At 45.2% G+C, this 14,510-nt stretch overlaps 1 protein-coding gene across 2 annotated transcripts in view; it reads left to right on the top strand.

The window, feature by feature from the left end:
• Pgm1 (phosphoglucomutase 1) overlaps positions 1-14,052 on the top strand; it is a 59,426-nt gene extending 45,374 nt beyond the window's left edge. For both annotated transcript variants that reach the window (NM_017033.2, XM_006238442.5), the window contains 4 exons: positions 3,307-3,442; positions 6,349-6,532; positions 8,703-8,837; positions 13,432-14,052. In NM_017033.2, the coding sequence (NP_058729.2) occupies positions 3,307-3,442; positions 6,349-6,532; positions 8,703-8,837; positions 13,432-13,521 (545 nt within the window). In that variant the 3' untranslated portion in view covers positions 13,522-14,052. The remainder of the gene's footprint in view (positions 1-3,306; positions 3,443-6,348; positions 6,533-8,702; positions 8,838-13,431) is intronic.
• Positions 14,053-14,510: the final 458 nt, after the last annotated feature.

The raw sequence follows: 14,510 nt of genomic DNA on the forward strand, positions 1-14,510 counted from the left end.
CATGGTGCACATAAACACACACAAAGTTTCGCACGCATACTCCTAAAAGTAATTCTAAATAAGTCTTTTTTTTAAAAAGTGAGACATAGATAAATAATTCCAAGCTATCATGAATCTCCAGTATATTGGGGAAGCTGCCAGAATCCTCAGGATGAACTGTTCCAAAATATCTCATTTGCAAATGCCGTGAGAGATGGGGAGCTTTTTATTCCTCAATATGGCGATAAAAGTAAGTCTGTAGATAATGAAATTGTGTAAATATTTCCAAAATATAAAGCCTTATAACTGCTTGTATTTCTTGCAGCATCTAGGTTTTGAGATTCCCTTTGCTTCTTGTCCTGGTTGTTTTTTTTTGTTTTTTTTTTTTTTTTTGTCAACTTGACATAAACCCAGGCATGTCTGGCAAGAAGGAATAAGAAGGAATCGTAACTGAGAAAATGTCTCCATTACATCACCCTGTAGGCAAGCTTGTAGGGCATTTTCTTGATTAATGATTGATGTGGAAGACTAAGCCCACTGTGGGCAATACTGCCCCTGGGCAGGTGGTTCTGGCTGTTTATAAAAACAGACTGAGCAAACCATGGGAGAAGTCTAGTTAGCAACATACCTGTAAGGTTTTTGCTCCAGTTTCTGCCTCCCAAGTTCTTGCCTTGAACTCTTCCCTTCATACTGGGCTACAGCCAAAGGAAATACTTCACTCCTCTGCACCATGATGTTTATCACAGCAGTAGAAACCCTAACAAATTTCTAGAAGTAATATTCATCAAAGAGAAAAATCTTGGAAGCAAAACGGTTTTGTTTTTGTTTTTAATTAAAAAAAGAACAAGTTTTGGAGTAGATGGATTAATTTACTTGCTCATTCATGCACACATTCATAGTTCCTTACTAAATTTCAATTGCTATTCTGGTCACCAGAACTAGTTACCAAGATAGCAAGTCTCTAAGAAGCACATTGCTAGTGAGGAAAACAGAAGGGCGGGGCTCAAGGAGTGTGGTTATCAGCCCAGAGGTCTTGCTTGGGTTGCTATAGAAGAAGAAGGGGTTGGGGATTTAGCTCAGTGGTAGAGCGCTTGCCTAGCAACTGCAAGGCCCTGGGTTCGGTCCCCAGCTCCGAAAAAAAAAAAAAAGAAGAAGAAGAAGAAAGAAGACAGAACTCATAATTGCGCAGAGAATTGCTTTGAGAGCTTGTCTCAAAGAGGAGAGGATATTTGAGCTGGGTCTAAAAGGGCGAAAACAGGAAGGAAAGACGCTCCTTAACATAACCACAGAGTGGTCAGCATCACTCCAGATATCCTAAAGCATCAAGGAAAACAAGACCAGGTGCAAAGGCAAGGAGGACAGGAAGGCATGTAAAGAATGCAGTGTGGCAATGTGGGAAGCATGATTCTAAAGATCGTGTTTAGTCCTCAAGAAATAGAAAATTAGCTCACTGTGCTGTATACTTTATTTTACTATAAAAAGTTAAAATGCTAAAAGTGAAACTTTTGGCTCATATCTGACTTCTAAAAATGGTCTTCACACACACACACACACACACACACACACACACACACACACACACACACGATAATTCCTTAATTTTGGTAGAGATTTTGTTGTTTTTGGTTTTGGTTCTTTTGGAACATTGTCTAGCCCTGATTGTCCAGGAACCCAACTCTGTAGACCATGCTGGCCTTGGACTCAGATGTCAGCCTGCCTCTTCTCTGAGTGCTGGGAACTTAGCAAGCGAATAGCAGGATGTGACACATCCCTCGGTGGGTCCTTGCTGGTGTAGAGAAAACTGTCCAGAACAGGCTAGCTTCCGCTGAGAGTTTCATACTTTCTTCCTTCCAGATTGCCTGTCAGGAGAGTGGTGTCAGTGCGCACCCCAAGCATTGTATCAGAGTCTCATTTCCACTGTGCTTCCCTGAGCTTAGGGCTCTAATTTTACATCTGCAGCTCATTGTCAAACAAGTACCAGTGCTCATTGTGGTCTAATTTACCGTCTTAAAAATAATGTCAACCCTTCATTATCATTAATTGATTCATTTTTGTATGAGTTGCCTGTTTATCTTTGGTGTTTTTTTTCCCCCCCTTCGGAGCTGGGGACCAAACCCAGGGCCTTGCGCTTGCGTCAAGCACTCTACCACTGAGCTAAATCCCCAACCCCTTTGGTGTGTTTTTAAAACTTAGATCTTGCTTTTCTCTTACTAATAACATTGTTTTTATACTCTTTTATATTCTTTTTTATTGTGTTATAATTGTTTATTTTATTTATTTATTGTTTTAATATTCACTTTATATCCCACTCACTGCCCCATTACCAGTCACTTCCTCACACAGTCCTTCCCACTTCCCTCCAATGATTTGTTTTACAATTGTAAGTATGTAGATTCTTTAAGCTGTATCAATGATCTTTAATTTTATCTATAGTATAGTATAGCACTATGAAGAAGAAATAGGAATTTTTAAGGTAGATAAATATGTCAGTTGTTTCCCTTTCTGAATGGTGGCTTTACCTGTATTTTTTACTCTCATGAGTAAAAAGGAATTTATATATTTTTTAGTGTTTAAAGGCTTTCAGTCTCCCTTCCCCCTTTTTTGAGACAAAGCCTTATATGACTCAGGTTGGACTTGAACTTCTGATCCTCCTGCTTCCACCTCTCTATGCTGGAATTACATGTGGGGCACCGTCATGCTTCGTAGGGTTTTAAGTTTCTAAATTTTAACTGTTTTCATTTTAGGAACAAACCCTAAAGCTCCTTTTTTTTTTCTTTTTTTTCGGAGCTGGGGACCGAACCCAGGGCCTTGCGCTTGCTAGGCAAGCGCTCTACCACTGAGCTGAGCTAAATCCCCAACCCCCCTAAAGCTCCTTTATAGTAATGAGCCAGTTATGATAAATAACATCATTAAGAACAATACACCATTTTCCCATAGGCTCAAAGTGAGATTTTATTAACTTGAGTCTCTTCTATATCTGTGTCTCTGTTTTATTCCATGGTGCTACAGACTGTTTTAATTTACTGACAATTTACAATACCGATTTTATAATTAGTTATTGATATGGGACGTTTTCCTCCTACACTAATATTTTGTAGTCGATACACCAAGCTCTACCAGGTTATCCCGCAGATGTTTATCGATGTCTGCCGATTTGATTCCTAAGTCACTTCCGTTGTTTGTAGCTAGTGTGCCACTTGGTTGCACTCTCGAGCCCCTCCGTATCCTGTAGCCCTCAGGAGAGCCCTTGTCGGCTTCAGTAGCCTGTGTACTGCTGGGCTTTCTCTCCAGGACTCTTGAAAAGCCACCGCTCTCCTTACCTTGCAGGTTCAGACCACATCCGAGAGAAAGATGGACTGTGGGCCGTCCTGGCCTGGCTCTCCATTCTGGCCACCCGCAAACAGAGCGTGGAGGACATTCTCAAAGACCACTGGCAGAAGTTTGGTCGGAACTTCTTCACCAGGTCAGGCACAGTCTGGATTGAGTTGGAGAGATGGTGGGAAAGCGAGCAGAGAGAATTCTCAGGCAGGCAGTGTTCGTTCTGTCTGTGATGATAAGGACACTCAAGTTCACTCTCACCTTCTTATGCTGGGGACTTTGAACGTGATTTGATCAGGGTTGACGTGATTCAGCCATAAAGAACAAAGATTAGCTAGCTTAATTAAAAGAATATAGGCTTTATAAGCATTTTTAAATGTATCCATCAGGTTGGCAGGATAATGATACTAGATTTGGGTTCACAGAAATAGATTTGAATTTGATTTTGTCCTTTTCTGAATTAGGGAGTCATTTAACCTTCGCATTCAGTTTTCTCATCCATAGAAAGGAGAATATCGGTTTGGCTATTGAGAGGACGGAGTGACATCAGAATCTGGAGGTGTTTGTAAACTCTAGAGCTCAAAGGCCTGGAAGTGGTTTTCCTTAAATTCTGGAAACAGTGCTCAGTTCAAATCTGCCTTTCTGACTCATTAAATAGAACTCATGGCATCTCAGTCACTGATCCAACAAATATGTACTCCCTAATTTTTTTCCCAGGTACTAGTGATTATACTGGAAACAAAATGTTTAAAAACACTTAACAATTCTTTTTACCATGTATACTTTTATTTTTAAGAAGTTTTAACGTGTGGGGCGGGGCTAGAGGTGCAGCTGGTTAATAAAGTATGTGGTCAGTATGTGGGAGGCCTTGGGTTCAAGTTCTAGAAACCCCCAAGTTTTTGTTTTATCAGTAGTGTTTTTCACTATTTCTAATTTGCCTATCCTTTAATAAGTGTAAGAATTAAAGAATTGTTTCCCTGGATCTTAATATTTTTGTAAAAAGTATATTAAAGTAATATATGTAAGAAATTTATGGATATAATCTCCCTGGTCCTCGGTTGCCATTTTTGTTTTGTGTTTTATTTTCATTTTTCCAAGGCGGGGTCTCACTGTGTTGCCCTGGCCTCAGACCTCAAACTCACAGCAGTCTGCCTGCCTCTGCCTCACAAGTATTGCCACAAGAGACATGGGCCACCATGCCTGGCTTTATTTTGTTTGTTTTGTTCTTATTCTCTTGTTTTTGTATGTTTGTTTATTTTCTTAGTTGCCTTTTTAATAAAATAGGTACATTGGACTGGATGTTTTTAAAAGAAAAATAAATGTATATATATTCCAGGGCTGATAGTCTACAGTTTTCATAAAGTCAGAAAAGAATTCAACCCTAAGCAACTTGAACTCATTAACCTTTCAAGAGGATTAAAGTACTCTTTTGTTGAAAGCATAAGTAAAAACCTGCCTGTCTTATCATGAAGAAGTGCTAGGAACCAATCAGGAGTGTCCTCCCTAGGAGCAAGAGCACCTGGTAATTCACAGTAGCAATCATGGACTTACTCTCTAGGCCCAGAGTTTCACAAAAAACACACAATGTTTTTATGCTCCATGGTGTCTCCTGAGTCATAGAGACATCGTGTGAATACACCTTGAATAGATAAATGAGTGAACAGTAACCAGAGTAAGGTTGAGTGATATTCAAAGCTTCACTCTTGATACAAAAGCACACCTCCATATTGGAAATGTCTCATCATAGCTTTACTCTGTATCAACTACAACCACCAATCAAGGACTACAAATCCAGTCTTCAGCCTGCCTTTACGATTGGTTTTGACTCCACTGCTCAATCACTGTTCACCGAACAACATTAGATTGCCACACTGTTATCTGTCATAAGCCTCAAGACCATTAGTTGATAACCCCACCTAGATGCCAAGGGTCGAGACAACTGACCATCCTTTGCAGGAGTCTTCGCCTGCTCTGTCTGGTTACAAAGCCAGGATTCTTTCCATTCCAACCCTCTGTGTTTTGGGATTTAAAAATCTTCTTCCCCAAACGCCCAAAGGTCACAAGCATAAAGGAGAAGCCTGGTTGTAATTTCTTGCTCTTTATCATTTTAACAGAGGGAAAGCGCCAGCCTCAGTGGGGAGGGGGCTATTTTGTCTCAGCTTCGAAGACTCCTGGAGCCAGCATAAGTTGGCTGTAATTCTGCAGTATTCCTCATGTCTCAGAGGTGTTACAGTGCACATCTTGTATTTGTTTGACTATTGCAAACAAATGGGTTCTGCCATCTTGAGTCTCTGTTTCAAGAGGACATGCATTGCCATGTTAAGAAAAGCACACGAGTGTCTTTAACTCCACAAAAAAAAGAGGTCGAGAACAAGTCTTGAAAGAAAATAATAAACGCAGAATTTGATTTGTGGCACAGCTGTTTTCTTTTCTTGACCCTTTATCATCCACTTCAGGCATCCTCTATCGGGCTAAACTTAAAGCAGAATGCACGCCCGCTGAAGGAGCCTGGTGCTTGAAGCATAGCTAGTTAGCTTCTGGCTGCTTATCTGGGCTCTCACATTCTCGCCTAGCTCAAGGAGATTCCTGTGGAGACTGGAACTCTGCGTAGCCACAGTCTCGCAGTGCCACACAGGTCCAAAGCCTAGGGCAGGCCCAGCCTTGTAAGAACGATAGGGGTTTGAACAAGAAGGGCCTAAATTATGTGCTGGTTGACTTAGCAATTTTTGGGAGGTGAGAGAGCAGTTCATGTTCCCTCCTCAAGATGGGGAGATGTGGCAGAACGTGATGTCTCCTTTGAAGCATCTTAGTGCTTCTTTCTGTGGAAAAGGCAAGTCAGCAGTCCTCAGGCTATTCAGAAGGCCCTTCCCTTTTCTTCTAAGCTCTCCCTTCACCCCCAGCCCACTCCATCCAGGTTGGCTGACAAGCTCACAGCTTTTGGGAGCCTCCTGAAAGTAGACGGCTCTGGGGGAGGGCCCAGGATGGAGACAGTGCTGCTTACCTCAGATGCTGTGAATCACCCCGGGCTCTCAACTGCATAACTTCTTCCAGGTATGACTACGAGGAGGTGGAAGCCGAGGGTGCAAACAAAATGATGAAGGACCTGGAGGCCCTGATGCTGGACCGCTCCTTTGTGGGGAAGCAGTTCTCAGCAAACGATAAAGTCTACACGGTGGAGAAAGCGGATAATTTCGAATATAGTGACCCAGTAGATGGAAGCATTTCAAAAAATCAGGTAGGAGCCGACTGTGAGTATATGAGCGAGATACCCTAGAGTGTCATCTCTGCCTCAAGAGAGCATGAGGAAGCGACCCTCGCTCGTGCTTCCTTGGCAGGTGTGTTTCCCTGGGACACTTGTTCTCTGCTGGGTTTCTGCCAGATTACATGTGACTCTCACACACATTCATCTGGAGAACTTTTTTTTTGTTGTTTTGGTTTTGTTGTTGTTGTTGCCATAGTTCTTTGCAGTTCCCTGCATCTCCATGCTAGAACTCTGAGCCTACATGCCAGCGGGAGTTTTGTAATTACACTCAAGACGCCATGTTGGAATGTATGGGAAAGTCTTAAAACTGTGGAGGAACATTACCGTGGCCCTAGAGATCAGTTCTTCCCTCTTCAGGTGTCGCAGCATTATGACGTCATGAATAACATTGCATGCTCTCCTTTCTCGTGTTCCAGACCCAGAATAAGGACATGACTTTCTAAGGCGGGCCCCTTGGTTAGAAACCCCCACTGTTGTTATCTGTGGCCAGCTGACAAGGCAGCACATAGTAGGATAGCATAGCTGAGAATCTGGACCATCCTGGATAGTGACAGATGGCTGGGGTTTCTCATGACGGGCACCTAAGGCTGCAGGGCGGTCGCCCCTCCCCCTCTCCCCCAGTCACTCACTTTCAGATGCCTGCTGTCCGGGAACGAAGTCTGGGGATTCAGAAGCAGAACCAACAAAGGGGATGACTGTGTCGCCAGACCCCGCGGTCTCCCTGCTTGCTCTTTCTGAGAGGTGCAGAGTTTTGGCCTGCTTTTTCACAGGGCATCTGCCATGTTTGGAGGGAATGGGTTTGGGGAGTCACTGGAAGCCCCTCAGTAGGAGTTACCAGAAGCCCCTCTGCAGAGAGTGGGGAGTGGATGGATGTCATAGCCTCCTCAATTTCTGTACCCAGTTCTAGCAAGTGGCATGTCCATGTGCCTTCGCCGTGTATGAAAACTCTGGGTCGGTTTGGTCGATTGTCATTAGAAGGGAGGAGGCATGTAGAGGAGAGGGCAGCCCAGGGGAGAGCAGGGCTGTGCGGAAGCTGTAGTGGAGCCCGGAGAGTCAAAGCAGAAGTTCAGAACATGAAACCCCAACTGTACAGGCCCCTCCCTCATCCATGAGGTCAGAGGCACACTGGGAAGCTGGGGCTGGGTCCTGTGCCGTGGGATGAGAATGCTAGAGCACTTAGCAGGAAGATGGGGTAGGAGAGAACAGGGCCCAGAGGAAACAGAGGGAGATAGCAGAAGCTTCAAGCTGAAATTTGGGGGTAAAGGCAATCCTGGAATACTTTTAAAAAGTAAAACGGGCTGAGTTGGGGCGACTGCGTCCTCTGCGTTGACGAGCTGGAGAACACACTCTGTATCCTGCCTGCGGTCCTCACAGTAAACCTAAAGAATGACACACTTGGAGTTGTGGAATAGGGACAAACCCCAGGAGATGAGGACCTTTCCCTCTGGTCAGTTTCTGGCATCATGCAAAGCCCAGACAGATTCATAAAGAGTGAAGGGCCCTTAGGCCAGTGTCTGCTGTAGCCTATTTTCCTTACACTGAGAAATGTATCAGGAGTTGTCAGCTTCTCCTTAAGTGAGGCATAAAGGTCCTGGGTGAGAGGAAAGGAGGCCCTGATCCCACACGGCCCTCACTTGAGCCATCCTCATGATTGGCCCCTGCATCATACTGGGTTTGTCTGAGCACCTGCTCCTACTGTTGGGCACATGGCCCCTTTGTGAGATTCCCTAGCAGTGCTTTGTAAAGAGTTCTCCTCATCTGCCTCTAGTTCCCTCGAGGGCCATGAGTCAGATCTCTGCACCAAGCAGCTTTCCTTATTTATTAAGCTTCAGACTGAAATGACCAGTCCATGAATCACAGGGAAATAGGCAGGAGAGAGAGCCTCAAGGTGTCCAACATCACCACAAACGTATCTCCCAGATGCCCCTGGAAATGCTGCTCCTACATTACTTAAGCCTCTTCGTCTGGGTGCAGCGAGAGGCTGACAGAAGCCAGTCTCACAGGGTTTGATTGCTGCCATCTGTCACGGATCTAATCCTCTGATGGATAAGATTGGGTCTCCAAATGGACAGCTCAGGGTCTGCTGGGCTTCAGTCCCCCTTTCAGGATTCGGTGGGAAAACCCTCTGCTTATCTTTTTCCAGGGCTTGCGGCTTATTTTTGCAGATGGTTCTCGTATCATCTTCAGACTGAGCGGCACCGGGAGTGCTGGGGCTACCATCCGGCTCTATATTGATAGCTACGAGAAGGACGCTGCCAAGATCAACCAGGACCCCCAGGTAATGGTTCAGCCTGTACCCTGGTCTCTTGTTTTGGTTCGAGAGGGTGACCGTGGTCTGCTGAACCCATGATGTCACTGCCAGGTGTCAGCTGTCCTTCAGGTCACCAGCTATACTTGCTTTCCCCGTTGTCTCTTGTAGTGTGTTACAGCAAATGCCTGATAACTACCACAGTAATTAGCTTTTCTGAACATTTGCTGCTTACTAAGCCTGCCACATAGGTACACTCAGTTAACACTCTCCTTTTCTCCCTCCCCCACTTCCCTCACACTGTGTGTGTGTGTGTGTGTGTGTGTGTGTGTGTGTGTGTGTGTAAGAGAGAGAGAGAGAGAGAGAGAGAGAGAGAGAGAGAGAGAGAGAGAGAGAGAGAGATGCATGCTTCTGTGTTCCTGGAAGCCAGAGGAAGACATCCAGTACCTTGCCTTCAGTCTCTACTTTTTCCCCCAAGACAGGGTCTCTTACTAAGCCTGAAGCTAGGCTATCCCCTAGCACGTGACCCTCCTCTGTTTGTGCTCCCCAGAGTTCTGGGGTTCTTATATGTGCACAGCCATGCACAGCTTGCTTTACATGGGTGCTGGGGACTTAACGGATATGGCAATGCTTGCAAAGCAAGTGCCCTTCCCTGCCCAAACCCCTCCTCCTTATCCTTAAATTATATAGACTGTTATTCTCCTCATACTGATAAGGCAGGAAAGGCAACCAGGCCTAAGGAGGCTTGTGCCCTATCCAGTAGCAGTTACATGAGACTAGATCTTCGAATTGGATCCTTATGTGATGTCTGCGCAGTCACTGACCACGCATCGCTGTGCTTGGTGAATCATCTGCTCCGACAGAGCATTCGCTGGTTCCAGCCCGGTGGGGGTCGGGGCAAGGAGAGGCAGGCAGTTCTATTTGTCTTCATTGAGAAACCTACCGACTTGCAGTCTGGTGGGTTGGATAGAGGAATGATAAGGGATCTGGACTTTCAGGATAGTCGCCAAAATGGAGGAGCCAAGAGGATGAGTTGTGCACAGAGGAGTTTTCCCCAAGTGTGTGTCTCACAGCACTCACCCTGACAGAGGCTCCCGAGCCACTGCTTTCTCTCTCTAAGGTGTGCAGGAAGCAAGGCCTGCTTGCTCTCGGTGATCCACAGCTCCTGGTTTACCTTAAAGGTTCAAGATGCTCGTTTAAATAGCATCTGCTGAGGAGTTCAACAGACGCTTTCTGAAGGCACACAAATGGCCAGGGGGTGTGTGGAAAGGAGGCCATGTCTCTTCATAAGGGAACTGCAATGAAAGCCAGAGTAGGCTACATCCCAACAGATCGGCTGTTGGCAGAAAGACCACAGATGGGTGCTGGTGCTGGGGAATCGGAAGCACCTTGGTATGCCGATATCCCAAAGCATATGACCCCACCCCACCCCAGACAGACAGATTACAAAGAACTTCCTTGTGGTTAACAATCTTTGTCTGGATGTCTGTCCAAAGAAACTGGAGCTTTTATGCTGAAGAGACGGCTGTGTCTCCTAGCCTGTTGCTGGGCAGCCATGCTTATGGGTCCACATGTGGGTCCAGCTCTCTTGCTGTCAGTGGATGAAGACGTAAGGTTGTAACCAATTCACACCATGCAAAATCACGCCACCTTAAAAATAAGAGAGCCCTGCCACTTGCAGGCACATGGTAAACCTGGAGAACAAGCACTGTACTGAGCGAAACAGGCCAGACCCAGAGACACAGATGCCATATGGGCTCATGTATTTGTGGAAGCTAAAAGAGAAACAGTTTAACTCAGAAACAGCAAGAAGGGTCCTTAGCGGGAGCTGGAGGGTCAGGAGATGCTAGTTAAAGGGCACAGACTTACATTTATGTAGGAGGTGGGAGTCCGGGAGATCTTAACCACTTTGATGCCTGTAGTTAGTAACGCTGTATTAAGTGCTTACATTTTTCTGAGAAAATGGATTGCTGATGCCTTCTCCACCACCATGTCAAAAAAGGACTATGTGATGAGATTGGATATGTAAGTTAGTTTGACAGTAGCCACTTCATTAGATAGGTCCTGTCGGGATCTGGGAGTTTGGGTTCTTGTTAGAGCACACACACCTCTATCATCACTGTCCTGCGGGGAGCCAAAGTTTAAAACATTACATTTGATACCTTAAATCCAAACCAATTTTTATGAAAAAGAAATGAAGTAATGTGTGTCATATGTGCTTTTTTGTTTTAGTGCCTAGTAAAATCTGTAAAACTCAAATTTGGGGGTTGGGAATTTAGCTCAGTGGTAGAGCGCTTGCCTAGGAAGCGCAAGGTCCTGGGTTCGATCCCCAGCTCCGAAAAAAAAAAAAAAAACAAAAAAAACCCTCAAATTTGGTGAGTCCTACTAGAGTGGCTGTGAGATATAGGTTGTACAGTTACTGGGTCTTATTTTAAATTCTCTTCCTGTCCCTGGAGACCCATGCACATGGGTGGATTGTTTCATGTTTGAATGTCTTGGTTGGCTTGTCTGTATGATGGTGCAGTGATAACTTTGCATCCTTGTATGGATTGGGGGAGACAGTGAATTTTAAATGTTTCAGCATTGGGACTGGCATATCAGATCAGCTTTGATCAGAATGATCAGGTCACGAGAATGAACAGGTCACAGCTGGAGAGATACATGGCTGGGGACGTTAGGAGCACTTGCTGCTCTTGCAGAGGACATGGGTTCAGTTCCCAGCACCCACCTGTCAGCTCACAGCCATTCATAATATCCAGGGAATCGGATACCTTATTCTGACCTCCATGGATGCTACTCATATGTGATACACATACGTACACACAGGCCAAACACCCACGTGTTTAAAGAAATCTTTAAAAAGTAAAAATCAAACAAGGCACTTCAAAGCTGGTTGATGTGGCAAAGCAGGTAAAGGTGCTCAACACCAAGTCTTATGACCCCGTGCTTGAAGCCCTGAAGCCACACGGTGGAGGAGCTGGCTCCCCTAAGCTGCCTTCTGACCTCCCCGTGTGTGCTGCTGTATGCCTGTGTGTTCATATGTGCCGTGCACATATACATACGCACACTAAAAACATAAGAATGATTCTCTTATAGTCGTTCAATTCAAAATTTTGACCCCCAATTTTAATTGTAAAACAAAAAAAATGTAAGCCAACTGTATTGCCCTGTCTTTAAAACCTGCAGTTTAGTAACGCTGTGCATGCTTGCATCACTCCCAACACATCCTCAATCCCAGCCTTTTCAGTTTTTGCAGAGCTGAAGCTTAACTTTTGGGTGGCAGCCTGTTTGCCTGACAGTCCGTGCAGCCAACCTTCTGCTTCCAGCGTCTGAATTCAACTAAATACTTAGTGTACAGTTGCTTCTGTGAATAAGGAAGTGGCAAGAGCTGCTTCTCTTTCACACTCTTTCCAGTAGCCAGGTTCCAGATCAGTAATCTCCACCTCCTTGTGTGGTTCTGAAAACTTGGACCAAGGGCCCTGGAAACTATACTGCAGGCCCCTGAGAAAACAGAGAAGGAGAAGAGGAGCGTGGGATGCTTATTTCTTTCTGTCTTCAAGACAAAAGCCTGATCCATGCTAGCCAGAAGGAATGAACAGTATATTCTGAACCTAAGTTCCCAGGATGGAGGATCATAAAAGCTTGGGGTTTCCTCTGTGCCTGCAGACACCACCATCCAGCTGGGGAGCCCCAAGCCAGCAGCGTGGTAGTCTCAGCAGATGGCTTTCCCAGTTAGCAGATTGAGTGTGGATGCAAGGCAGTAATGTAATGGCAAACAGAGGTCCTATTTTCTGGCCATTTGTGTCCAGTCAAGCCACACTTCTGGTCTAGTGTGGCATCAGTTTCCTGCTCTGTAAAACAGGTAGTTTAACTAGATGAGTACTTTTCATTTGTCTAATATCAAAGATGAATCATTTCAACAGCAGATTCCACCCCTCTCCCCTACCCACCCCACCCCTTCCCCCACTGCCTTGAAGGAGCTTTGAAGCTATGAAGAGCTGTTTGTCTGAAAGCGCTCTCTCTCTCTCTCTCTCTCTCTCTCTCTCTCTCTCATTTATTTACTTATGTAACTGAGTAGTCTGTTTTTCTGTATGTCTGCATGACAGAAGAAGGTGTCAGATCCCATTTCAGATGTTTGTGAGTCACCATGTGGTTGGTGGGAATTGAACTCAGGACCTCTGGAAAAACAACCAGTAACAACCAGTGTTCATAACTACTGAGCTATCTTTCCAGCCCTGAAAGGTCTTTTTGAGTACAGTGTGAGGATCAGCTCAGGGATGCAGAAGTATCCAAGAGAGAGCAGGGTTTTAATCCTGAGTAACAGGAGAGGGCAGGGGAGAACCGAGTACCGTGGTGAGGTTCACAGTGTAAGGGTCTCAGACTTGGTGACATGTATGTGGGCCTAGGGAGAGGAACTGTAGAGAATGGTGTGGTTGCTTCCTTGGCAGGATAGACCATGGATTTCATTCGCTGGGGTAAGGAGTGCAGGAGCCAGACTTGGTTTGCTTTTTCACTTAGAAGAGCTTCAGGCATCCTGGAGCCCTGGGTGGGTGATTGGACTTGTGGACCACAGATCTCTCTAGAAAAGTGATGGAAAGGGTTCTCTCCTTTGTATTTCTCTCAGGTCATGCTGGCGCCCCTGATCTCCATTGCTCTGAAAGTGTCCCAGCTCCAGGAGAGGACAGGCCGCACTGCGCCCACTGTCATCACCTAGAGAGATGGCTGGATGTGGCACATCCCTCCCCCAGGAACTATCCACGCTGCCTGATTGAAGAGCACAGACAGAAACAGTGTATTCGCCTGGGCCTTTTAGGACTCCATCTTGATTTTTTTTACTTCCCACTTGATAAACAGCCATTTGGGAGGCACTGCCACTGTTTGGGGGGGGGTGCGAAGAAGCAGACCTGAGGGCTCGCACCCATGTCTGTCCCTTCTCTTGCCCTATTGGATACCCGCTGTGTGAGCCTTTGTCTCCCAGCATCAGGTACAGTACACTACACTGTAAAGATTTGGAGGCCATCTCCTGTCCCTGGGTGTGCGCCTGTAGAGTGATACTGAAGTTCCTGCTTCACTGTGAAAGTCTCCCCATTAATGTTTACATGCAATCCAGCAGAAGACAGTTTCTGGTGCCTTCTCTCTAATCAATTTTTCTCCGAGTGAGATGCGCTTGTCTTCAGATCTGTGTTATTTCTCATCTCTCATCTGCACAGATAGTTGAGGTATTAAAGCAGAATGTGCCCCTGTTGCCTGCTGTTGTCTTTATTCTTAACTACAAAGAAAAAAAAAACCCAGACTGTTGGCCTTGTTTGAGGAGGGGGATTGTATTTTGTTTTGATGACCTAGCTAGATTTCTGGGTAGGTTGAAAGTCATTCCACTAAGGAACTTTACTTTTTAACCTCATCAACTCAGCAGCCTCTGGGAGGCCCCCAAGGTCATCAAAGAATTCTTGGTGCAATGACTTGGGCAAGATGGTGATTTTCAGATCTGGTGGATCCGGAGGAGCAAAGCCATATATATTACCCTGTAATTTAATATATATTTATCCTGTAATGCCATATATATATATGTATATATGTATATATATATGTATATATATATATATATTAATGTTACTGTCCCAGGCCTGCTAATGGGGCAGGAGCAGAACCCCTCAGACTTCCAGGCCTCAGGGTAACACAGCAGTTAGAGGTGTGGACTTTGAA

This window comes from Rattus norvegicus, chromosome 5 (assembly GCF_036323735.1).
Source record: "Rattus norvegicus strain BN/NHsdMcwi chromosome 5, GRCr8, whole genome shotgun sequence".
Classification (NCBI taxonomy): domain Eukaryota; kingdom Metazoa; phylum Chordata; class Mammalia; order Rodentia; family Muridae; genus Rattus; species Rattus norvegicus.